Source organism: Lentinula edodes, assembly GCF_021015755.1.
Source record: "Lentinula edodes strain Le(Bin) 0899 ss11 chromosome Unknown C8R40scaffold_2, whole genome shotgun sequence".
In the NCBI taxonomy this organism is placed as follows: Eukaryota; Fungi; Basidiomycota; class Agaricomycetes; order Agaricales; family Omphalotaceae; genus Lentinula; species Lentinula edodes.
Window position 1 is genome coordinate 1535073 of NW_025764308.1, and position 19672 is coordinate 1554744.

The 19672-nt window shown below is 46.9% G+C and overlaps 12 protein-coding genes across 12 annotated transcripts; 4 read left to right on the forward strand and 8 right to left on the reverse strand.

The window, feature by feature from the left end:
• The first annotated feature begins 1 nt into the window (after window position 1).
• Window positions 2-1892, forward strand: C8R40DRAFT_273255 (pyridoxal phosphate-dependent transferase). The gene is made up of 6 exons (XM_046234557.1): window positions 2-189; window positions 242-351; window positions 401-529; window positions 577-798; window positions 845-1395; window positions 1449-1892. The coding sequence occupies exons 1-6, from the start codon at window positions 87-89 to the stop codon at window positions 1603-1605; spliced, it is 1272 nt and encodes a 423-aa protein (XP_046091765.1). The 5' UTR covers window positions 2-86; the 3' UTR covers window positions 1606-1892.
• On the forward strand, window positions 1700-4642 carry C8R40DRAFT_271448 (uncharacterized protein). Its single transcript, XM_046234554.1, has 5 exons — window positions 1700-2053; window positions 2111-2143; window positions 2195-3586; window positions 3648-3782; window positions 3834-4642. Exons 1-5 carry the CDS (start codon window positions 1793-1795, stop codon window positions 4467-4469), a joined length of 2457 nt encoding a protein of 818 aa, XP_046091766.1. The 5' UTR covers window positions 1700-1792; the 3' UTR covers window positions 4470-4642.
• C8R40DRAFT_1165617 (uncharacterized protein) lies at window positions 4627-5904 on the reverse strand (the record flags this gene model as incomplete). Its single annotated transcript, XM_046230722.1, has 5 exons — window positions 4627-4727; window positions 4777-4876; window positions 4933-5366; window positions 5433-5558; window positions 5613-5904. 5 exons carry the CDS (start codon window positions 5902-5904, stop codon window positions 4627-4629), a joined length of 1053 nt encoding a protein of 350 aa, XP_046091767.1.
• A 3-nt stretch (window positions 5905-5907) lies between these two features.
• C8R40DRAFT_1081296 (uncharacterized protein) lies at window positions 5908-6975 on the reverse strand. The gene is made up of 3 exons (XM_046227135.1): window positions 6720-6975; window positions 6504-6666; window positions 5908-6445 (listed from the first exon to the last, which is right to left on the reverse strand). Exons 1-3 carry the CDS (start codon window positions 6829-6831, stop codon window positions 5959-5961), a joined length of 762 nt encoding a protein of 253 aa, XP_046091768.1. The 5' UTR covers window positions 6832-6975; the 3' UTR covers window positions 5908-5958.
• Window positions 6976-9374, reverse strand: C8R40DRAFT_1081301 (P-loop containing nucleoside triphosphate hydrolase protein). Its single transcript, XM_046227136.1, has 10 exons — window positions 9270-9374; window positions 9076-9085; window positions 8943-8979; window positions 8744-8878; window positions 8593-8687; window positions 8322-8534; window positions 7798-8252; window positions 7459-7750; window positions 7286-7406; window positions 6976-7229 (listed from the first exon to the last, which is right to left on the reverse strand). Exons 3-10 carry the CDS (start codon window positions 8974-8976, stop codon window positions 7192-7194), a joined length of 1383 nt encoding a protein of 460 aa, XP_046091769.1. The 5' UTR covers window positions 8977-8979; window positions 9076-9085; window positions 9270-9374; the 3' UTR covers window positions 6976-7191.
• Window positions 9375-12032, reverse strand: C8R40DRAFT_1081303 (kinase-like domain-containing protein). Its single transcript, XM_046227137.1, has 5 exons — window positions 10816-12032; window positions 10316-10757; window positions 10140-10257; window positions 9699-10085; window positions 9375-9644 (listed from the first exon to the last, which is right to left on the reverse strand). The coding sequence occupies exons 1-4, from the start codon at window positions 11596-11598 to the stop codon at window positions 9722-9724; spliced, it is 1707 nt and encodes a 568-aa protein (XP_046091770.1). The 5' UTR covers window positions 11599-12032; the 3' UTR covers window positions 9375-9644; window positions 9699-9721.
• A 380-nt stretch (window positions 12033-12412) lies between these two features.
• C8R40DRAFT_1165620 (ribosomal protein L32e) lies at window positions 12413-12978 on the forward strand (the record flags this gene model as incomplete). The annotated part of the gene is made up of 4 exons (XM_046230723.1): window positions 12413-12459; window positions 12516-12624; window positions 12689-12858; window positions 12918-12978. The coding sequence occupies 4 exons, from the start codon at window positions 12413-12415 to the stop codon at window positions 12976-12978; spliced, it is 387 nt and encodes a 128-aa protein (XP_046091771.1).
• Window positions 12979-13042: 64 nt separating this feature from the next.
• C8R40DRAFT_1081310 (MEMO1 family) lies at window positions 13043-14638 on the forward strand. Its single transcript, XM_046227138.1, has 8 exons — window positions 13043-13233; window positions 13290-13342; window positions 13394-13490; window positions 13544-13612; window positions 13661-13773; window positions 13824-13935; window positions 13997-14131; window positions 14180-14638. Exons 1-8 carry the CDS (start codon window positions 13160-13162, stop codon window positions 14568-14570), a joined length of 1044 nt encoding a protein of 347 aa, XP_046091772.1. The 5' UTR covers window positions 13043-13159; the 3' UTR covers window positions 14571-14638.
• Window positions 14639-14679: 41 nt separating this feature from the next.
• On the reverse strand, window positions 14680-15685 carry C8R40DRAFT_1165622 (histidine phosphatase superfamily; the record flags this gene model as incomplete). Its single annotated transcript, XM_046230724.1, has 6 exons — window positions 14680-15137; window positions 15194-15259; window positions 15317-15398; window positions 15469-15505; window positions 15554-15584; window positions 15655-15685. The coding sequence occupies 6 exons, from the start codon at window positions 15683-15685 to the stop codon at window positions 14680-14682; spliced, it is 705 nt and encodes a 234-aa protein (XP_046091773.1).
• Window positions 15686-15807: 122 nt separating this feature from the next.
• C8R40DRAFT_272221 (phosphoglycerate mutase-like protein) lies at window positions 15808-17269 on the reverse strand. The gene is made up of 7 exons (XM_046234556.1): window positions 17035-17269; window positions 16947-16977; window positions 16845-16890; window positions 16708-16789; window positions 16580-16645; window positions 16067-16527; window positions 15808-16001 (listed from the first exon to the last, which is right to left on the reverse strand). The coding sequence occupies exons 1-7, from the start codon at window positions 17063-17065 to the stop codon at window positions 15903-15905; spliced, it is 816 nt and encodes a 271-aa protein (XP_046091774.1). The 5' UTR covers window positions 17066-17269; the 3' UTR covers window positions 15808-15902.
• C8R40DRAFT_1081322 (3-ketoacyl-CoA thiolase) lies at window positions 17071-18959 on the reverse strand. The gene is made up of 10 exons (XM_046227139.1): window positions 18714-18959; window positions 18606-18660; window positions 18358-18556; window positions 18230-18296; window positions 18169-18174; window positions 18090-18107; window positions 17967-18041; window positions 17545-17916; window positions 17376-17490; window positions 17071-17319 (listed from the first exon to the last, which is right to left on the reverse strand). Exons 1-10 carry the CDS (start codon window positions 18912-18914, stop codon window positions 17177-17179), a joined length of 1251 nt encoding a protein of 416 aa, XP_046091775.1. The 5' UTR covers window positions 18915-18959; the 3' UTR covers window positions 17071-17176.
• On the reverse strand, window positions 18960-19660 carry C8R40DRAFT_1233854 (ETC complex I subunit conserved region-domain-containing protein). Its single transcript, XM_046233341.1, has 2 exons — window positions 19292-19660; window positions 18960-19238 (listed from the first exon to the last, which is right to left on the reverse strand). The coding sequence occupies exons 1-2, from the start codon at window positions 19609-19611 to the stop codon at window positions 19169-19171; spliced, it is 390 nt and encodes a 129-aa protein (XP_046091776.1). The 5' UTR covers window positions 19612-19660; the 3' UTR covers window positions 18960-19168.
• Between the last annotated feature and the right edge of the window lie 12 nt (window positions 19661-19672).

Here is a 19672-nt window from a genome sequence, read left to right on the forward strand (position 1 = left end):
GAGCAGTCTACTTCCGTTCTGCCCCGCAATATTTATATCTTCTACATAGTCTTCCACCTTCTTGTAAAATTTCTGTCTCTTGTACCATGTTATCTCTTGCACGCCGCTCTGCACCTGTAAGCTCAACTGCTTACAGGGCACTTTCTGTATGGTCTGCTGTTCCGGCTGGTCCTCCAGACCCAATTCTAGGTTTAAACTCTTTTTTCAATGGCCTGCTTCTCAAATTGATTATTCTTTATAGGTGTCTCCGAGGCCTTCAAAGCAGACAAGGACCCGCGCAAAATTAACCTTGGCGTTGGAGCGTACAGAGATGAACATGGCAAGCCCTACGTTTTAACTAGTGTCAAAAAGGTCCGTATTTGCAGACTAAATGACTGGAACCCACTTGACTTGTCCTTAGGCCGAAGAACTCGTCGCTTCTTCTGACCCCGACAAAGAGTATCTCCCCATCACTGGTCATGCGGGATTCACGAAAAACGCTGCTAAACTGGCGTACGGCGCTGACAGTATTCCCTTGACCCAAGGGGCGGTGTGTAGCGAACCTTCTGGCCTGCTCTGTTCCTCATGTCATGCTAGGTTGCTGTTACGCAATCCATCTCTGGAACCGGCGCGCTCCGCATTGGAGGCGCATTCCTTGCTCGCCATTATCCTAATGCCAAAACAATCTACCTCCCTACTCCTTCATGGGGTAACCATACTCCGATTTTCCGTGACTCCGGCCTCGAAGTCCGCGGTTACAGGTACTTCAACAAAGAGACTGTCGGACTGGACTTCGAAGGTCTTAAGACTGATCTATTGGTGCGATTCTATCTACCTTCCACGACAGTCGGCTGAATAGATTTAGGCTGCCCCCGAGCAATCCATTGTCTTGCTCCATGCTTGTGCTCACAACCCTACCGGTATTGACCCTACCCACGAGCAATGGCAGGAGATATCCAACATTGTCAAGGAGAAGAACCTTTTCCCCTTCTTCGACATGGCCTACCAGGGCTTTGCCACTGGTTCCATTTCGAACGACGCTTTCGCTGTCCGCCACTTTGTTGCTGAAGGTCACCAGGTTGCTCTTGCTCAATCTTTCGCGAAGAATATGGGTTTGTATGGGGAGCGTGTCGGTGCATTCTCTTTGACCACAGCCGACCCAGAAGAAAAGGCCCGTGTCGACAGTCAGTTAAAGATTGTCATCCGTCCCATGTATTCCAATCCTCCTCTTCACGGAGCTCGGATCGCCAATGCTATCCTGTCTAACGAAGCTCTTTACGGAGAGTGGGAAACCGAAGTCAAGAGCATGGCTGACCGAATCATCAGCATGCGGGAGAAGCTATACAACATGCTCACCCACGATTTGAAGACTCCTGGAGAATGGGGACATATTAAAAGCCAGATTGGAATGTTCTCGTGAGTATTCCATAACCGTGTTCATATCACAATTAACTGACGACTACCCTCAGCTTCACCGGTCTGACCCCTGCGCACACTCAGGCCCTTGCGGAGAAGGCACACGTGTACATGACCAGGGATGGTCGTATCTCAATGGCCGGTCTCAACAGCGGAAACATCGAACACTTTGCTACCAGTGTTGATTCCGCCGTCAAGGGTAACCTTTAAACTATGGATTGGATAGCCAAAAGTATGGAGTATTTAATCTTAATCTAATCATTGGATCCGGATAAAGGATTTAGATTAAATTTACAGTAGAGACGATACACATAGCTAAATCGGGTAGACCCCAATCCTTTTTCGGAATGACTATTTCGCGCTAGTCACGCCTTCTTTACAAGTTGCTTCTTCTCCAATGCCACCTGGGACGATTATCCTTCGCTCGCCATCGCCAACTTTGCCAGGCGCCTGGCCCCATACACCACTTCGAAGTAGATCGCTCACTTATCCGACCCTAACTGCAGGCCCGGATTTAATGCATCTTGATACTGCCCCCGGTCAAAGAAAACTGACTTCTTCACAGCCAGCATCTCTTGCCTCAGATGAAACACTGGCTCAAAGCACTACGACTGGCTCGATGCCATCTAGAGTCTCCGAACTGACGAACTTCACACAGGTTTGTTCGTTCATTCGCGTATACACAGATCTGTTCCTCATCAAAAACAACATACAGACACTCAGCGGAAGCTCAATATCAGCTATGACTGTAATTCTGCAATATTCCGGCTCTAACACATTTCTCATTCACGCGTTTTAGAAAGCTTCGCTCAATACTTCGACTTTAACACTGGAAGAATGCATGACCGCAACAACTGATCACTGGAAGACGGCGTCACCAAACTCAGAAACGCGCATACATCAACTTCCAAGCCCAGAAACCAGTTCTGACAACCACGTCGTATACACAACTGGCAGACGCGTCAAAGTCGATCAATCGCAGCAGCAAATTGTCATTGAAGACGAATCAGTAGACGATGCGTCCCGGTCCTCAGAGATGTCCTCAAGTCCGAATCCTCCCTTTCATTTCACGCCATCTCAAAGCCGTTCAGGATCACCCATGTCACCCATGATCTTCGTCTCGCCCACCGCATCCAATCGCACGCCTCCTGCAATTAGAACAGAGTATCAGTCTTATAGCTTTAGTTCCGATGAAGATGGAGAATATGACGATTCCGGTCTTCTACGACTTGGTTCTCCCTCATTACCGGCTTCTTTACCTTCTACCCCAAGATCATCGACATTCTCGTCACCAGCTCGTGCGTGGAGGCAAAATGTCTCAGTGGTCAACATTTCTCCGATTTCTGAAGATCTCAACTCGTCTACTGAAGGCCTGCAAGTTTCCTCCCAGCGTCGGTTGACATCCTTATCGCTTCCTGGAAGCATCAATCTAGACGATAGCATTCCTGATGTCGCCCCGTTTCCTCCGCGTGTTACAAATGAACACACACAACCAGACGCGGATTGGACTCTTTCACTAACTGGTACTTCTGAACCTGGTTTTTCTCCATACACAACCTCCGTTACTTCTCCGATCTCTCTTGTTGCTCGATCTATCTCACCTTCGCCTTCTCTACGGGATCGACTTCAGAATCCTCTTGTTACCCATGTGGTAAATTTCCCTTCTCCGGCTGTCACACTACCTCCTTCCCCAGATGTTCCTCAAGCTAATGCTGGCGAATACGCTACTGCAGTAATGATGTCTTCATGGGAATCTGCCGGTCTTCAGCTTGAGCCTATCGGTCTTGAACTCACCCGTGCGACGGATACCTTAGCTCGTGATGAGGTCGAAGATCCACTAGTTGGGGCACCGAGTCACGAACGGCGAACTATCATTACTTCGAACGGGTCTCGTCAAAAGCGCGGTGTTCTGTCGAAAGTAAGGCGGTTCGGCGTCAAATTAAAGCATATATTGCAGGGAAAATCGAAGGAACGTCTAGAAATAGAGATTTCCTCCAGCAAAAAGACCACGAATTCACACAGTACCCATTTGCCAATGCAACCGATCACTTCTGCTAATAATTCTACCACGCTCGGTGAACAATCCATGGCCGTTCAAGCTACTCCTCCAACTCTGGAACTTGAACTCGGCTCTTTCAATTTAGAGGAGCATATACCGATGCCTTATCCCGTTCTTTCGACTAGTCAACCTGTGAGTTATTGACTTGCTATAACTATATCTGTCTCTTTAAATTATCTGACATCATGCATAGACTCGTCTCCGGAAGCCTCGTCCTAGTATCACTGCTGGGACATATTCGTCATCCACTGCACATGATGGTTCTCTAATTAATCACGACCATCCTACTCGTGTTCCGTCTCCAAATGCCGATGCTGGTGCAATCACGGTACAAGATCCAGTCTCGCCTTCAACAAATTCTGAGGAAATTTTGCAACAGATCGAAGCTTACGCTAGACCCAAGACATTGAATGAGATCAAGAACAGACAACGCTTGTCACTCTCTGCGATATCTAATCATTTGGCGAGGCCATCATCTCCATCTAGTCCGTCTACACATATCGCTGTCAGACAACGCAGACCTCGACCAGCTTCCGCTCTCATATTGCCTTCTATCATGAACTCATCGTCTCCTCAAACCCGACGCCAGACTGCAACCACTCCGAATCGCATGAGTATCTCAAACCCAATTGGACCAGTCTACCACCGTTCTGGCATATATCCGCTTCCACCAGGATTAGACACGCACGTCCCTCCCAGAACACGTACAGTACGCCTGGCTGTACCCAAATCCTCTTCCACGCCCTCGCAGTCGCATTCTCGTCCTGCGACTGGCGGCTGCAGTAGCAATGGCTTGAATTCCAGTGCCGCCACTGGCATGATGACTAGGAATTTTTCTCAGGTTTCAAGAGTGCCCGACGTGGACCGGGAGAACAATCGCAGCGAAAGGAACCGAAATCAGAACAGGTTTTCACTGACGGGTTCACTCTCGACGTTGTCTAGTTTTGCTGCAGGATTGGTGGACCATGGGTCTTGGGCGAGGTTTGAAAGCACAAAACGTGAAGATACCTCTTGATTGCATTTATTTCTCCTGGAGCTTCTTTTTTCCCTTGGCCATAATGTATTGTAGATTCGACAAGCATGAAAAACGGACATGCATGGGGATAGCCAGACATTGACATTGTATTAATATGTAGACCAGCCAATACTCTTTGTACCAAGTATATGTTACTTCAAATATCAAGATCTTCATCTGGATCATCATCGTCGATGTCGTCTGCTGAATCTGGGTCATACAATATGGCACCGGGTGCAGGTTGAGTTATAGAAAGGCCTGTTGCAAGTTAGAAAAACGAAAGGGGATATAAACTACAGCTTTTTACCTTCATGCACGTAAGGAAGCGGTACCCGTGCTCGGGACTCTAATTGCGAGGGTGTAAGGTGAAGATTAAACGATACGTTTTGAGTGGGATCTGGGGCTGCCTGCAAAACGAAACCTTGAATAATGATTGAATAGCCTGAGAGTATATCAGACAAACCTCTTCCACGATGGGCTTTCTCCTATATATCGAAGCCAAACTACTCATCTGACTCAAGTTCACCGGCTGATTCTTTTGAATATCCCAGCCTTCCAGAAATCTTTCGACGGCCTTCCTCCTCCCAGACGCGTCGCTCCGGCCTCTAACCAGCACCTCTACGACCATTTCGTCCTGCCCACCACTTCCATCGCCTCCCTGTCCGAAAACCAGATTTTCTGCATCTCGTCCGCGTTCACTGATTGGAATGAATATGCCCCAAAATTTTGCATCGGATGAAAGAGGCGGCGGTGGAGTCATATATTCGGTTGTGATATGTGTGAAGAGAACAGGAGGATGTGCGATGAGTTGGGTCAGGGTAGGTGAGAATGCAGTGGAGATGAGGAGTGGGAGGAGCTTGCTAGGCGCGGAAATGTGGAGAATAAGTCTGGATGCTTCTAGGAATGAGCACAAAGTTAAATGAAAGACTTTTGAATGAATGCAATGTAAGGAGAAACACATACTTGATCGTGAAGAGATCAAAGTCATAAGAGATCGTAGAAATTTGTACGTCCCCGATAGAGATTCATTGTCTGCTAGAACAGTGTCTACTGAATCTACTATGACTTCAATAGGGATAGATGCAGGTGCTGAATGTCACGAGCATTAGTGGAGGAGATAACTCATCTAAGTTGGACACCTACCGTTTTCGACAAGATTAAGAATTTCAGGACAAGATTCTGACCACGCATCGTTATATCCTGGTATGCGATCCAGATAATCGTAAACTTGTACGTTGGATTCAGCCGCATTTTTGATCAAACTTGATGGAGGATGAAGAAAACAAAACAAGAATTTCTTTACTGGCCCCTTTTGTCCGGCATTCTGCGCGATAACATGGCGGAGAAGAGGTAAAGATGATTGTGGTATCGAAGATTGCAGGAGAAGCAGGTTTTGATTTGGACCTGGTGAGTCGAGGTAAGAAAGAAGTGACATTTACATTTCGAGATAATTATGAATTGCGTGTAAAATTACTATGTATGTACATTATTATGATGCATGATTTTGTCTCTTCTTCCAATCATCCCTCGTCAAAACCCGAGCGTTTACTTTCCACCTGAGCAGTCCAGCAGTCTCCGTTACGCCCTCGTATTTGAATCCAGCTTCATCCAAGCCTTTCTGTACATATTCTCGAAGGGAAGAACTCGATGCTTTGACTTGTGCAACAGAAGGATCCGACGTGAAGGCACTCTGTACCGCATAGTCAATGAGGTCTTTCTGTATGCCCGTCGTACGATACGGTTCGTCGATGAAGACGTGTCGTACCAATGCAGTCTTTATCTCGGAGTTTTGGTGTTCAGAATTATTTCTTTCGGACAGAGATGCATCGAGGGCTATTAGGCCAATGAGTCGGTCCGCAAATTCAAGAATCCATATTCCCGACGCTGGATATTTGGAGTAGTATTCTTGAAAATTGACCATATCAGGCCCACGAAGGACGCGCTGGGAAAGATCTTCAAAGTACCACCTGTTATTCCTGTATGCAGTGGTGAATACGAGACGTCGTGTATTGATAGCATATGAAATCGACAGACCAATCTGAAAACAAAATTATAGGGACCACTGCGCTCCCAAACGGTAGCATGAGACTGATATATGCAAGGATCCCATCGCTTGGTTTGGGCCACCAGCCCATATACTGTATGAGGAAGGCCGTCAACAGAACCCAGAGACTCAGCGATACTGGGTTCAATATAGCTAGGAAATATCTGATAGGTTCCACATTAGAGCCAAATATTGAACAAACGCACTTTTCATGTTAGCAGAAGCCAATCCCTCCATTGCTGCTTTCGCTATCAAGAACCGAACTTGCTTCTCATCCTCGGTCTTGTACGGGCGGATTCTGGCAACCGGCTCGACCATCGTGAATGGATGACCTTGTGCGAGGGCGAAGAGGAACGACGTCCATGATTATTGACAGATACTTAAGTATGCATAATTGGCGCACGTTCGTGATCGTCCATAATGGTATTCATTTATTCACCGTCAATGAACAACTGACTTTGACTGACTTCAGTTCACAATTGAGATGGTCTCCCAAGATGTCATGACATTAGCGTAATAGAACATGCGGAGGGGTTGCAATACCTCCACGAGCAGCGTTATAAATGATACAAAAACATTGCAGCAGGATGAATGAATGACAGTATGCGGAGCACCAATGATAAGACAACAAGAGAAAAGGAAAGAGATGAGAGAAAAATACAATAATTCTACATCTATTTACTTCTTCTTGGCAGCTTTCTCGGCCGACTTCGTCACTAAAAACAACGCGCGTGAGCAGTGCCTATTACTATTATCAACAAAGCGACAATACCTTTACCACCAGACTTGTCAGTCTTGTCAACGGACTTGATGATACCGACAGCAACAGTTTGTCTCATGTCACGGACGGCAAAACGACCAAGAGGAGGGTATTCGTTGTACGATTCAACACACTAATTGAATGGGTTAGCATCTCGAAATGGAACCCCTTACAGCAATACGAACCATAGGCTTGGAAGGAATGAGCTTGACGATGCATGCATCACCAGACTTGACAAACTTGGGGGTGTTCTCGATAGATTTACCGGTTCGTCGGTCAATCTTCTCGATGAGCTCGGCGAATTTACATGCGATGTGGGCAGTGTGGCAATCGAGGACGGGTGCGTAGCCAGCACCGATTTGACCGGGGTGGTTGAGAACAATGACCTGGGCGTTGAAAGAAGCGGCCTCCTTTGCGGGGTCGTTCTTGGAGTCAGAAGCAACGTTTCCACGACGAATATCCTTGACCGAGACGTTCCTAAAAAACATTTAGTTGAGGGAATTCAAACACTGGAAATAACTCACTTGACGTTGAAACCGACGTTGTCACCAGGAGTGCCCTGCTCGAGCTGTTCGTGGTGCATTTCGACGGACTTGACTTCAGTGGTCACGTTTGAAGGAGCAAAGGTGACGATCATTCCAGCTTTGATGATACCGGTCTCAACACGACCGACAGGCACCGTACCGATACCACCGATTTTGTAGACATCCTGCAGAGGAAGACGGAGAGGCTTGTCGGAAGGACGGACAGGGGTCTCAATAGCATCAATAGCATCGAGAAGAGTCTTTCCCTTGACAACACCGGCCTTGGTCTCCTTGGTCCAGCCCTTGTACCAGGGCATGTTGACGGACTCCTCCAACATGTTGTCACCGTGCCATCCAGAAATAGGAACGAATGCAACAGCCTTCGGGTTGTAGCCGACCTTCTTGATAAAGGTAGAAGTTTCCTTGATAATTTCGTTGAATCGGTCCTCGCTCCACTGGATGGATTGTAGCGATCATAAGCAATGCAGTTCACGAACAAGAGGGGCAAAGCAAAAAATACAAACTTTGGTAGTGTCCATCTTGTTGACGGCGACGATGAGTTGACGCACACCAAGGGTGAAGGCAAGCAGAGCGTGTTCACGAGTCTGGCCATCCTTGGAGATACCAGCCTCAAACTCACCAGTACCACCAGCAATAATGAGGATAGCACAATCAGCCTGGGAAGTACCTGTGATCATGTTCTTGATGAAGTCACGGTGACCCGGAGCATCAATCACCTGTTCCCCGCATGGAGTTAGTTGATGGAAACGATAAACAATGGAGGCGATCGCGTACAGTAACCACGTATTTGGGAGTTTCGAACTTCCATAGAGCGATATCGATAGTGATACCACGTTCACGCTCGGCTTTTAGCTTATCCAAAACCCAGGCTGTAAATATTTTTGAGCCTTGATCAGAATCGGACCATGTGGAATTTTTCACGCACCATACTTAAATGAACCCTTGCCTAGCTCAGCAGCTTCCTTCTCAAACTTCTCAATGGTACGCTTATCGATACCACCACACTTGTAAATCAAGTGTCCAGTGGTGGTAGATTTGCCAGAATCGACGTGTCCGATGACTGATAATAATGAAGATCGTTCTGAGCAATTATCGAGCAAGGCATTGAAGATAAATGGGCGTACCGACGACGTTAACATGCGATTTCTCTTTACCCATTGCCTGAATGAGAGGAAGTATGTTAAAAAGTGGGAAGAGGACATCAACGAATGATGATTGAAAATGAAATGACCGATGATGAGGCGGATATTTACTTACTGGTTAATTTCTGCAGAGAAAAGTAAGTATATGTCAGAGTCTGATTGGGATCGCAACGAATCCGTGAACGGAAAAAAGTTCAAAGGAAAGAAAAAAAACGACAGCGCGGAAAGCCAACTTGTCGATGATGAGAAGATATAAATGGCCTGATCGATTGAGGCGGTTGAAAAGGAAAACCCTTTTGATGTACTTACTTTTTAAGTGATGGGGAGATGGTGGTAGAGGGAGAAGATGGAAGAAAACCAATTGGGCGATGAAAATATTTGCTTTTATACCGCGTGCGTATCTGATCGATGAAATTTTCATCACCAGGGTTTGGGGTTTATTGATGACTCAGCAACGGGGCCGTAACCGGTCTAGCCGGCGCTGGGTACACCGCCACCGGCACTCTCAGGAACAGAATATTGATTCCACTGGCTATATAGGTTGTGCTACAGTCTACATACGACGTGCTGTTCGGTGAGAGGTTAAGGATTGATAAATAAGGATTGATTAAGTGAGTAGAATTACAACGTGTCAAGGAGAGACTTGCTTGAACGGATGCACATCGATAGCATACAGTAGCGAGACTGAGATAAGGTCAGCAGAGAGGCCTCGCTTAACTAGTGAGGATATAAACGTACGAGCAGATTTGACTATCATCGAGCTAGGTATGCTTTGTCCAGCCACCATTTCCAGATAGGAACCGCGATTGAAGAATTTTTTCAAATGTCGGACGCGCAGCCACCTCCACTTTCAAGCAAGCGCGCACCAAGGCTGCCGCATCTCCCAATGCGCTACCCCCGTCGGGTTCTTCCCCATCGAGCTCTTTACCTTCTGCACATCGTTCATCCAGAGCAATCGAGGCGTTAGCAAAGGGCGATTCTAAACCATCTTGGGCCTCTTCTGCGGTCATGAATGGACATTCGCCCACGAGCAGGACATAAGCAACAACCCCGAATGCCCAGACATCCTGCTCTTTGCCGTAATAACGTTCGCCTCGTAGAATTTCGGGTCCAGCGTAATCAAGCCTGAATGACTGTTGAGAAATTTGACCCACCAGAGCGATTCATACATATACATACGTTCCACTGAACGAGTCCCAGCCATTCTTCTTCATCAACCCGGAGCTCCCAAAGTCAATTAAAATGCATCTCCCATGAGGACCCAGAACGACATTTTCATCCTTGATATCACGATGAACTGTCCGATAAGAGTTGAAGTTAGGATATAAGGATCGATGATAAGGCGTGCAACGTACCGATGCCATGCGAGTGAAGGAAACACAGCGCGTCGGCTATCTGACCAAGATATGTTCTGATAGAGTTCGGCGGTAGTCCCTGCGGAAAACTTTCCACCAAGTCGAACAAATCGGAAGAAACGCTTTCCTCGCCTAATTTGGGTTCCGGAGTAGTCGATGGGAGAACGAGGTAATAGTAATGATTATCTTCGAAAAAATCGAGGAGTGGACATATATTAGGATGACCTCTGACAACTTTTTTCTCTATCCAGTCGTTCTCCACCGAATCAGCAGAGGCAAATCGCAGCGGATCCCAAGGTCTACGTGCTGGAAGGACATATGAGGTATTTGAGATCGCAGACATGACATATATCTCTATTGGAATCGTGCCATATTTAGGATGCTTCTTCCAACAGTCGGCCAGTATTCGTGATTTGATGATCTGTTTGATAACAAGTGGGGGCTATCGCAGAGTTCAACAAATGCATAAAGGACATTATACAGTTGATGGATTATCTTACCCCTAACGATCCATTTTCAAGCTTTTCCCTCCCTCGCTTGACCAATCCATACGCCCCGCGACCAATCTCGCCCTCGATCTCGAATTCGGAAATCTTGCGATTACCAAGGAAAGACTCGTGGGACGTGGGCGAAGGTGCTCGAGTGCTGGACGCGACGCTCAAGAAGCTGCTGTTGCTGTTTGCGCGCTGGAGGCCATTGAGAGATTGTGGCTCTAAAGACGACTGAGTTGGTGAATCTCGCGGGGCAATCATGACGCGACCCGCGACGAGAGAAACTCGCTGCTGGGATGAACGCCGTCTAGGCCGTGGAGTGGAAGGAGTTCGTGAAGGGTAACCTGGTCTAGGTGAAGAAGAAGATGGCGCAGACGATGGCGTAGGACTGTATATTACGGGTGAAGTAGATCTGGATTGTGATGGAGACATGCAAAAAGGTTCTGATAAAAGTGCGGAGGTAGTCGTTATCGGGGTCACGTTTGTTACAGGGCGCATTATGTTGGAAGAACTTCCGGCACTGTTCGGGGAAAGCTTCCGAGGTTTCTCCTCCTCGTCGTTGTTCAAGTCAAAGGCCAATCGATAGTCGTCTTTCTCAAATTTCTGAGGTGGCGCGCTTTTAATCGAATTTTCGTCATCATTCTGGTCCCATTCAAAGCCTCTGCCAATGGAAGTAACGCCCCAGCTCGAAACACTACTAGCACTGCTGGTAGAACGAAACAATCGAGGTGCTATTTGTGGTGTCCAATCATCGTTGTCAAAGGCCAAATCTAGTTGCGGCGTAGATAGCATGGAATTTCTCTCTAGCTCGTAGAAAGAGAGAGATTATGAAAGCGTTAAAGCAAAGCAACAGATGAGAAAGTGCCACAATATACGCAGAAACGGTCATCGCACGTGTGACTGGAAGCACTTCTTCTTCATTAGCCGACGGCCGAAGGAGCACCGCGATTTCAAGATCTTGAACTTTTGCAAGAAGGCAAACATTGTACGCCTTCTGAAACTACATACTGGGTCCCCTTTCGATATATAAATACACCTGAACCGAACTGAGCTAGAGTCATCGCTCGATTTGTGATCCACAACCGCCGACTGTCAACTCTTCGAAATTCTGGGAAGTATCAGTTTTAGCTGTTAGCCTGTTGTTGGATAGAACGATGCGAAGAATATGAGGCAATGCGAGACGATTGGCCCGATTCCCATGACCACCATTTCTCTCTCAGGTAAGAAATTCAACGCAAGAAGAGAAGTAAGCACTTATATAGGTACCCAATGCGAAATAAGTCTGAGTCATCCCGGAATCATCCCGGAATCATCCGCCGGATACTACGGCCAAACGGACCTGACTAAGCGTCCGTCTGAAGAACTTTCTATACCCAGTGCGCTCCAGTAAAACGCTAGCCAACCAGTAAGTATTGTCCTCGAATGCTGTATCGATTCGCTACCAGTGTTGCTGTAACTCGAACTCACGCTCAAAGTCCTGAAAAGCTTGAAATATGTGAAATTTCGATGGAAAACGAGCTGGATTGGGTCTCCAACACTGGGATGACGATTTGGGACTTGATGTTGCTTCGTTACTTACACTTTTTTCTATCTTTCCTAGACAACAATGGCCATCAAGATCCCTATCGTCAAGAAGCGCACCAAACATTTCAAGTCTGTGTATTCTTAAACCAGATCTGTTCGATTTCTTACCTTTCCTATATCGTCAGGCGCCACCAGTCCGACCGTTACCACAGCGTAAAGGAGGCATGGAGAAAGCCTAAGGGTATCGATAACAGGGTTAGGCGTCGCTTCAAGGGTCAGACACCCATGCCGAAGGTGCGTAATATATGTTCTGTAATTCTTGTTCACCCAAGTTAACGATTTTCTTTCTATCACTCAGATTGGTTACGGTAGCAACCAAAAGACGAGACATCTCCTCCCTAACGGTCTGAAGAAATTCCTGGTCAGCAACGTGAGGGAGCTCGATCTCCTTTTGATGCACAACAAAAGCTATGCCGCTGAGATTGCCCACAACGTCAGCAGCCGCAACCGTACGACGATACTGGAACGGTGCGCACCGTCTATGCAATTATCTCGATATTCCTTTATCTGATTTTTCCGATCTTCAGTGCCAAAGTGCTTGGTGTGAAGGTGACAAATTCTGCAGCTCGTCTGCGGTCAGAGGAGTAGAGTACTAGTGCTTGCTTTTATCAATTCAGTCGTTTCTCATGTATATCCTACACGTATGCATTCATGAACATGCACCATGCCACGCTCCTCCAAATCTTCTCAAGCCGACCTGTTCTTCAGAATCTTTGAGAGCCTCCCTGAAAGCCTCGTGGAACTGCCTAGTTAGCCCTTCCGGCTGATAATGATGGCAATCGGATACCAACTGCAACACTTACTATCAAGTGCTTTCCCTTTCACAATGTTCCGTAGAGAAAAGCAAGAAATACTGCTAGAACCTGCTCATCATCTTCGCCACTGACCCTCGCTTTCAGACGACAAGATTTACGCTCAGCGTCTCACGCAGGCAGCTGGTACACCGACGATGGTACACCTTCGAGCAACTGATATTACTTTTATCTATAATGCGATTTTCCAGGCGAAGAATTGGCCACTGAGATCTCTGGATGGTTGACTCAAGTACAAGGAGTACATCCGCCTTATCCCATAGCAGGATGTAAAGCAGTGATAGCCCCGTTCGTCAGCACTTCCAACAAGCATTTTTCTCGACTGATCTTATTCTGTGCAGACATGCTGGATATTCGTACTCTGGGGCTGCTGCTGCATGGGCGTATAAGAGCATAGATACTACTGGAATGTGAGGAACAGGACATTCCATGACCAATACTCCCTGATCCTCTTCCAGCAAGCGTGTATTCATTCTCGGGCCCTCTCATCACCTGTATGTGGACGGCTGTGCTCTATCTAGATGCAAGGAATATGCTACGCCTGTCGGAAATCTTCCGCTTGACCTCGAAAGTACGTGCTGTCGTCGTCGTTCACATACTTCCTGAATTCCTTGAATACAGCTATCAATGAACTTCGGGATACGGGGAAATTTGAGGACCTTGATATAGAAGCTGACGAGGCAGAACATAGCCTTGAAATGCACCTACCGTATGTAAGGACGATCTTCAAAGGGTAAGAGCATCTTTCCTGTCTCCTGGCATCCCTGGTGATGATAAAGTGACATTGGGTCTAGGATGGACATCTCCATCATACCAATCATGGTCGGCGCGATCTCAAAACAGTCGGAAGTTGTTTACGGGCAGCTCCTTGCGCCCCATCTTGCCAGAGAAGACACTTTCTGCGTCGTATCTAGTGACTTCTGTCATTGGTGAGATTCTAGAATATGCAAATACACTGTTACTCAACTAGGAAACAGGGGAAGCCGATTCTCATATACCTACTACTACCCAGAACCTAAGCCCAGCAGTGAGCCGGCACTCCACCTATCTCGCGCTATCGCACCTTTGAGCTCCCATCCGATCCATGAATCCATCAGCAGACTAGACCACGAAGCAATGGATATCCTCACCATTCCGTCTTCCTCTGCATCTGAAGTGCATGCCGAATTTGCTAGGTATCTTTCAAGGACGAAGAACACAATATGTGGCAGGCATCCTATCGGCGTCCTCCTCGGCGTTTTGGCAACACTCGAGGAGAACAAGGAAGTTCATCCGACTATTCAATGGGTGCGCTATGAGCAAAGTAGTGCCTGCGTGACCATCAGAGACTCAAGTGTCAGTTATGCTTGTGCTTGGATCAGATTCTGAGGGCAGTGTTCTCAGATTTGAGTATTAAATCAAGTATAGTTGAATGTGTTAGAGAAATTGTCAAACAATGTATGTATACTACAAAACTATGCATAAAGTCCATGAGATTCTAATAATAATCCTCAAAACCCCATTCTCTGATATCTCCACTAACATGAGCACAATCTCCAATACGTATGGGTACCCACCCTGACTCTTCAGACTCAGAATTCAAATTGCGCTCGAATTCGCTGATCGAACAACAACCAGGCTTAACCCTCGACTCCGTTCCATGCAGAAGGTTCCGGACCAACGCGATCACAGGTGCTGCATGGGTAACAAGTAAAATCCGTTCGTGTTTCGCCGGAGACAAGGTTGATTCCACTTTGGGGATGAACCGTGAAAGGAACGTTGACATTCTTTCCGTAATTTGGGAAACGTTTTCGCCAGTTGAGGGAGGATACCACAGGCTCGACCAAGCATCTGCATCTATCTCAGGGAAATCTACGCGAAGGATATCTGCACTGGGTGGCTCAGGTTGTTTGATAGCTTTGCTGGCAGTCAAGTCAGAATACCATTCCGAAATCCCTGGTCACGATATGAGTCGAAGTAGGGACTGGCGAAGCATTCAGAAGGAAACCCACAGTGATCAACATATATCGGAACATCAAGGGCAATGGACGTGAATTGGCTAGTTTGAAGACAACGATCTGAGCGGAATCTCTAATTCGGTTCGCGCACTGAGTTGCATGCAGAGGCACACTCACGGAAAGGCGAAGAGAATATCGCTGTTGGTTTCTTATCCTCAGCTAGGGACGCCAGATAGGTTGCAAGATCTTGGGCTTGTTTCTGGGAAAATAGAAGAGAAAGAGGTTGAGGGTGAGTTTCGAGCATGCAGGGACATCGTCTAGTAACTGACTAGTCCGAGCTCGGAGAGTGAATCATTACGATCAGACCTGGAACAAAGTTCAGCGTACAAAGAGCGTTTGGACGTGATACCTTACCGGTCCCCATTAGTCCAGCTACTTCGAAAACCTGCGACAAATGTCGAGAACGCACTACCAAGATCAACAATTCGTAATTAGTGAGATATTGAATTATTCACCGTGTCGAGCGATGTAAAGTGTTTGGATCATGAAGTAGTAAAAGTAGTAAAAGAATAATGAAGTATCCTAGAATTAAAGAAGGATGGGGGTTTCGGACGAAGGGAGGAATCTACAGATGACGAAATGGGTAAATCGACGAGCTCCGAGGAGTTCCAGGGATTTCCGACATTGTATCAAATGCAATCTAAGTACTATGTATATTTTCTATGCGCTATTTAGATCTGAAGTAGACCATTTCTACCGTTCTCTAAAGATTGCTCGCGACGCTCGAGGTAGCTCGTAACATGGATCCAACAGGTTCATCGACTTCTAACTCTGATCCAGGAATTCCAGGGTCTTCGATAACCTGGAGATATCATCAATAAGTATTGTCGGTTAGGTAGTGACAACATCTCCAGATTGGAGATTGACCTTTCCATCCGCAATCTGTATATCTTCAAGTCCCCAATCTCTTTGAACACCACCCGTCAGAAATCCGGCTTCCGCAAGTTTCTTGACCTCCCATGAACCACTACCGGCTCCTCCAACCTTCCTGGAAAACTCACTGAGCGTACAGCATCCTACCCTCAACGGCAGCTCCCTATCGCCTGCTAGATCTCTTGCTAACGCAATCACTGTTGCAGCGTGGCTTACAAGTAACACGCGTCTGTGATTTGGGAAACGCGACTCAACTTCGGAGATGAGGTCAGATAAGACTGAATGGGCTCTTTCATGGATTTGGTCCACGTCTTCGCCTTTTCTGGTAGGGTAGTAGATTGAGGACCATGCATCCGAGTCTATTTCTGAGATATATGCTTTGAGAGCAGAGGCAGAGGCTGGACGAGGGTGTAATCCTGTGTTTGGTACAACAGGGGAATACCACTCAGATATTCCTGGTGGTGTGGTTTTTATGCTTGTTGTGAAACCGAATGCGGATGGACGCACCATGCTCTACGTAGATCGGTAATCCTAACGCCTGAGCGCTGGGTTGAGAAGTCTGAAGACAGCGATCTTGTGTTACGACGATCTGTTATTTAGCACATTTATATCCAGCGAAAATTAACGCTCTTCACAGTAGGGAGATGAAAATATCAATGTCGGTCGTTGATCTTCATCTAATGAACTGAAGTAATTAGCAAGCTCCCGAGCTTGAGCCTAACAACTAGGTGAAGATCTTCGCGGTGACGGGGCCACAAGTTCCATGACTTACCACACCGAATGCAGTCAAAGGAGCATCTTTAGGTAGGCCGGTCGGGCTTTCCCTAGCGGTAAATTTAGAGATCGTGTCAATGTAAGTACTATGAATACCTACCAGTTTGTGGTCACCCAGTTCAGTCTAAATCCTGTGCTTTCGATTAGACGCTTAGTTTTTGAAATACGAAGGGTTTGAGATACTATACCGTGTCTGGCAATGTAGATAGTTTCGATCATGGTGGTGAAGGGAGAACAAATCAATTATAGTTAGTAAGCGCCCATTGTCGCTGAGACTAATGCAGTTATTTTTTGCCTAGGTGTATCTCTGTCACGCTACAAATATGATTACTACAAGTTGGCCCCATGTCTCGCCTCGTTCACAAACAAACCGGCAGCTCCCATACCACTACCAACGCACATACTTGTCACCAATAGCTTCTTGTTCTTGCGCTTCAGTTCAGCTAAACCAGTTACAACTTGGCGGGTACCAGCTAAAGGAAAAAAACAACTTTAGCACACCGAGTATCCTGTAGTAGATGAAGCGTACTCATTCCGAGAGGATGGCTGATGGCAATAGCACCACCATTGGGATTGATCTTTTCGATAGGAATCCCAAGCTCTTCCACACAGTAGGCGAATTGCGATGCGAATGCTTCGTTGATCTACATAAAAGCATGGGATGATTGGGAGCTCTTGACCTTAGTGCATAAGCATACCTCATAGACATCGATATCCTCCTTCGTCAGTCCAGCCATCTCAAGAACCTTTGGAACAGCAACGACAGGTGAAATGCCCATAACTTTAGGTTCAACACTAACAACGGCACTGGTAACGTATTTTCCTAGAATTTCCATACCTTCCTTCTCAGCATTAGCTCGAGTGGTCAGGACACAGACAGCTGCCCCGTCTCCCACTCCAGATGCGTTCCCGGCAGTCGTTGTACCTGGGCTCCACTGTGGAAAAGCAGGCTTGAGCGCTGCAAGACCTTCAGCGGTCACGCCAGGCCGGATAGTGTCGTCAACAGAGATAGTCGTTCCGCGGACGGTAATGGGGACAATTTCTTCCGCGAAGATCCCTTTCGTAGAGGCCTAAACGGAAGATAGAGTACTGACACCAATTAGAAAGAAGGGAAGTTTACCTCGTTCGCACGAGTGTGTGAGATCAGAGCGTAGTAGTCTTGTTTCTCTCTTGGAACTTTATATACTTCTGCGACCTGATATTTTGTAAATAGACAACTTGCCGCTTTATGAATATCACTTGCCATCTCTGAGGTCCATCCCTGATTGCATTCGTAGACAATTAGTAAGACCGAGGATGAAAGTATCTATTGAGTCATTTACCATAGGCTAGGATACGTTGATATTAGAAGAAGCGGCTGTTGAAAGGAGGAGAGGTACACACCTGTACACAGTCGTGAGCTTCTGGGTGCTCATCGACGACTGCAGAAATCTCCGGGGTAGGTCGAGCACTGAGGGATTTGGAGAATGCTTATTCACAAGTGCAATATTTGATGGAGAATGAATACGTACTTTAAGCTCATGCTGTCGGACCCAGCAGCGATACCCAACGTGATCTCACCAGATTTAATACTTTGTGCGATGTTACGGATAGACATGAGGCCCGATGAGCATAGTCGATTCACAGTTGATATCGGGACGGTATGGGGGAAACCGGCTGCTAATGCAGCAGCTCTTGAAAGGTAGAGGGGTGAAGGAGGATGGCAGGTCCCTTAAATAACTTCGGTCATTCGCTAGGCATTGATTTAAACAGTGCATACCGACACAGATGTCATCGACTTTCGCGGGGTCAATCTTTGCTCCGGAAATGGTTGCCTGTGCCAAGGCTCAGGAAGCAAGAACAAATGAGGTTAACTGCGAAGACAAACTTTGAACAAATGGTAAAGCATCTCATCGACGGGAACATCCTTAAGCTGGCCTTTCTTCGCACGACCAGTTGCTGTTCTCTTTGCGAAAGTAATTACGACATCGTCAGGTTTCTTTTCGAGCACAGCGGCGAGCCCACGAGGAACCTGGGTACTCATTGCACGGATGGACCTTGACGACGACAGTAGATTTCGTGAGAGCATCTTGGGAAAGAGAAGAACCGACACGCGCCAGAGCTTTTAAGGGCAAACCTCCGCAATTCGGGATTAATTGTGAGTGATCCGATTGGTCACCCGATCCTTCCGGACAGATTCTCGACAACAATTTCTCAGTCAAGCCTTTTCAAGCCCGTTTATGGATTCGTTAGACAAATTGTTCATTGAATGCCATATAGCGCGCTGCATTGATGTACACTCTGTAGCTTTGTATCCACTACTCTGTCACAAAGTACGGTATACTATGTGGATGTTGTTGTTCCAAAGTATTCCCATTGACCTGGCTCAGGTTTCTCTTCTAGAGGCTCCCACCTGCAGCTAGTGATTAGCACAAATGCGAATCTACAATTATACTTGCTACTCACGCCTTCCATTCAGCCATTTTACCAACAAGTTGAAGCTCGTCCGAAGCAATTAACAGCGACTCCTCAATCTGTCCTTCATCTAGCCCCTTCTCTATAGCTGCAATGTCTCCTTTCGCCGCATCCACGATGCTGAGTTTCTTCAGTGTCAGAGCTTCTGTTCCCTGTCGGTAAGCGGAGGTGGATGGTAAAGCAGCTAAAGCTTCGAGGGTGGATTTGTATGTCTGGGTAAGGGTTGGAATAGGATTTGGGTGCACAGCAAGACCAGTAATTCCGGTCGTAGTCTTTGCAACTTGCAATAAAGGACGCGTGAGACGAAACATGCGTAGAAGATATCGATGAGTTGGTGGTGATGATTTATGGAAAACCACGGGCGCTTATCTC

Bases quoted from the DNA above. Each gene is read 5' to 3' on its own strand.
- C8R40DRAFT_273255 (XM_046234557.1), top strand. From the start codon at position 87: ATGTTATCTCTTGCACGCCGCTCTGCACCTGTAAGCTCAACTGCTTAC. The intron at 352-400 runs GTCCGTATTTGC...ACTTGTCCTTAG, and splicing joins TTTTAACTAGTGTCAAAAAG to GCCGAAGAACTCGTCGCTTC. The intron at 530-576 runs GTGTGTAGCGAA...ATGTCATGCTAG, and splicing joins TTCCCTTGACCCAAGGGGCG to GTTGCTGTTACGCAATCCAT.
- C8R40DRAFT_271448 (XM_046234554.1), top strand. From the start codon at position 1,793: ATGCCACCTGGGACGATTATCCTTCGCTCGCCATCGCCAACTTTGCCA. The intron at 2,144-2,194 runs GTAATTCTGCAA...CACGCGTTTTAG, and splicing joins GCTCAATATCAGCTATGACT to AAAGCTTCGCTCAATACTTC. The intron at 3,783-3,833 runs GTACAAGATCCA...ATTTTGCAACAG, and splicing joins CCGATGCTGGTGCAATCACG to ATCGAAGCTTACGCTAGACC.
- C8R40DRAFT_1081296 (XM_046227135.1), bottom strand. From the start codon at position 6,831: ATGGTCGAGCCGGTTGCCAGAATCCGCCCGTACAAGACCGAGGATGAG. The intron at 6,667-6,719 runs GTGCGTTTGTTC...GATATTTCCTAG, and splicing joins GGCTTCTGCTAACATGAAAA to CTATATTGAACCCAGTATCG. The intron at 6,446-6,503 runs GTCTGTCGATTT...CACTGCATACAG, and splicing joins ATAATTTTGTTTTCAGATTG to GAATAACAGGTGGTACTTTG.
- C8R40DRAFT_1081301 (XM_046227136.1), bottom strand. From the start codon at position 8,976: ATGGGTAAAGAGAAATCGCATGTTAACGTCGTCG. The intron at 8,879-8,942 runs GTACGCCCATTT...CATTATTATCAG, and splicing joins ATCGCATGTTAACGTCGTCG to TCATCGGACACGTCGATTCT. The intron at 7,751-7,797 runs GTGAGTTATTTC...AATGTTTTTTAG, and splicing joins AACGTCGGTTTCAACGTCAA to GAACGTCTCGGTCAAGGATA.
- C8R40DRAFT_1081303 (XM_046227137.1), bottom strand. From the start codon at position 11,598: ATGCTATCTACGCCGCAACTAGATTTGGCCTTTGACAACGATGATTGG. The intron at 10,758-10,815 runs GTAAGATAATCC...ACTCTGCGATAG, and splicing joins TTGAAAATGGATCGTTAGGG to CCCCCACTTGTTATCAAACA. The intron at 10,258-10,315 runs GTACGTTGCACG...CTTATCGGACAG, and splicing joins CCTTCACTCGCATGGCATCG to TTCATCGTGATATCAAGGAT.
- C8R40DRAFT_1081310 (XM_046227138.1), top strand. From the start codon at position 13,160: ATGATGGCAATCGGATACCAACTGCAACACTTACTATCAAGTGCTTTC. The intron at 13,234-13,289 runs GCAAGAAATACT...CCTCGCTTTCAG, and splicing joins ACAATGTTCCGTAGAGAAAA to ACGACAAGATTTACGCTCAG. The intron at 13,491-13,543 runs GTTCGTCAGCAC...TATTCTGTGCAG, and splicing joins TGTAAAGCAGTGATAGCCCC to ACATGCTGGATATTCGTACT.
- C8R40DRAFT_272221 (XM_046234556.1), bottom strand. From the start codon at position 17,065: ATGATCGAAACTATCTACATTGCCAGACACG. The intron at 16,978-17,034 runs GTATAGTATCTC...TCGAAAGCACAG, and splicing joins TATCTACATTGCCAGACACG to GATTTAGACTGAACTGGGTG. The intron at 16,646-16,707 runs GTGAAGAGCGTT...TCGTAACACAAG, and splicing joins GATATTTTCATCTCCCTACT to ATCGCTGTCTTCAGACTTCT.
- C8R40DRAFT_1081322 (XM_046227139.1), bottom strand. From the start codon at position 18,914: ATGCTCTCACGAAATCTACTGTCGTCGTCAAGGTCCATCCGTGCAATG. The intron at 18,661-18,713 runs GTTTGTCTTCGC...GCCTTGGCACAG, and splicing joins TGCTTTACCATTTGTTCAAA to GCAACCATTTCCGGAGCAAA. The intron at 18,297-18,357 runs GTACGTATTCAT...CAAATCCCTCAG, and splicing joins TCCGACAGCATGAGCTTAAA to TGCTCGACCTACCCCGGAGA.
- C8R40DRAFT_1233854 (XM_046233341.1), bottom strand. From the start codon at position 19,611: ATGTTTCGTCTCACGCGTCCTTTATTGCAAGTTGCAAAGACTACGACC. The intron at 19,239-19,291 runs GTGAGTAGCAAG...CACTAGCTGCAG, and splicing joins AAAATGGCTGAATGGAAGGC to GTGGGAGCCTCTAGAAGAGA.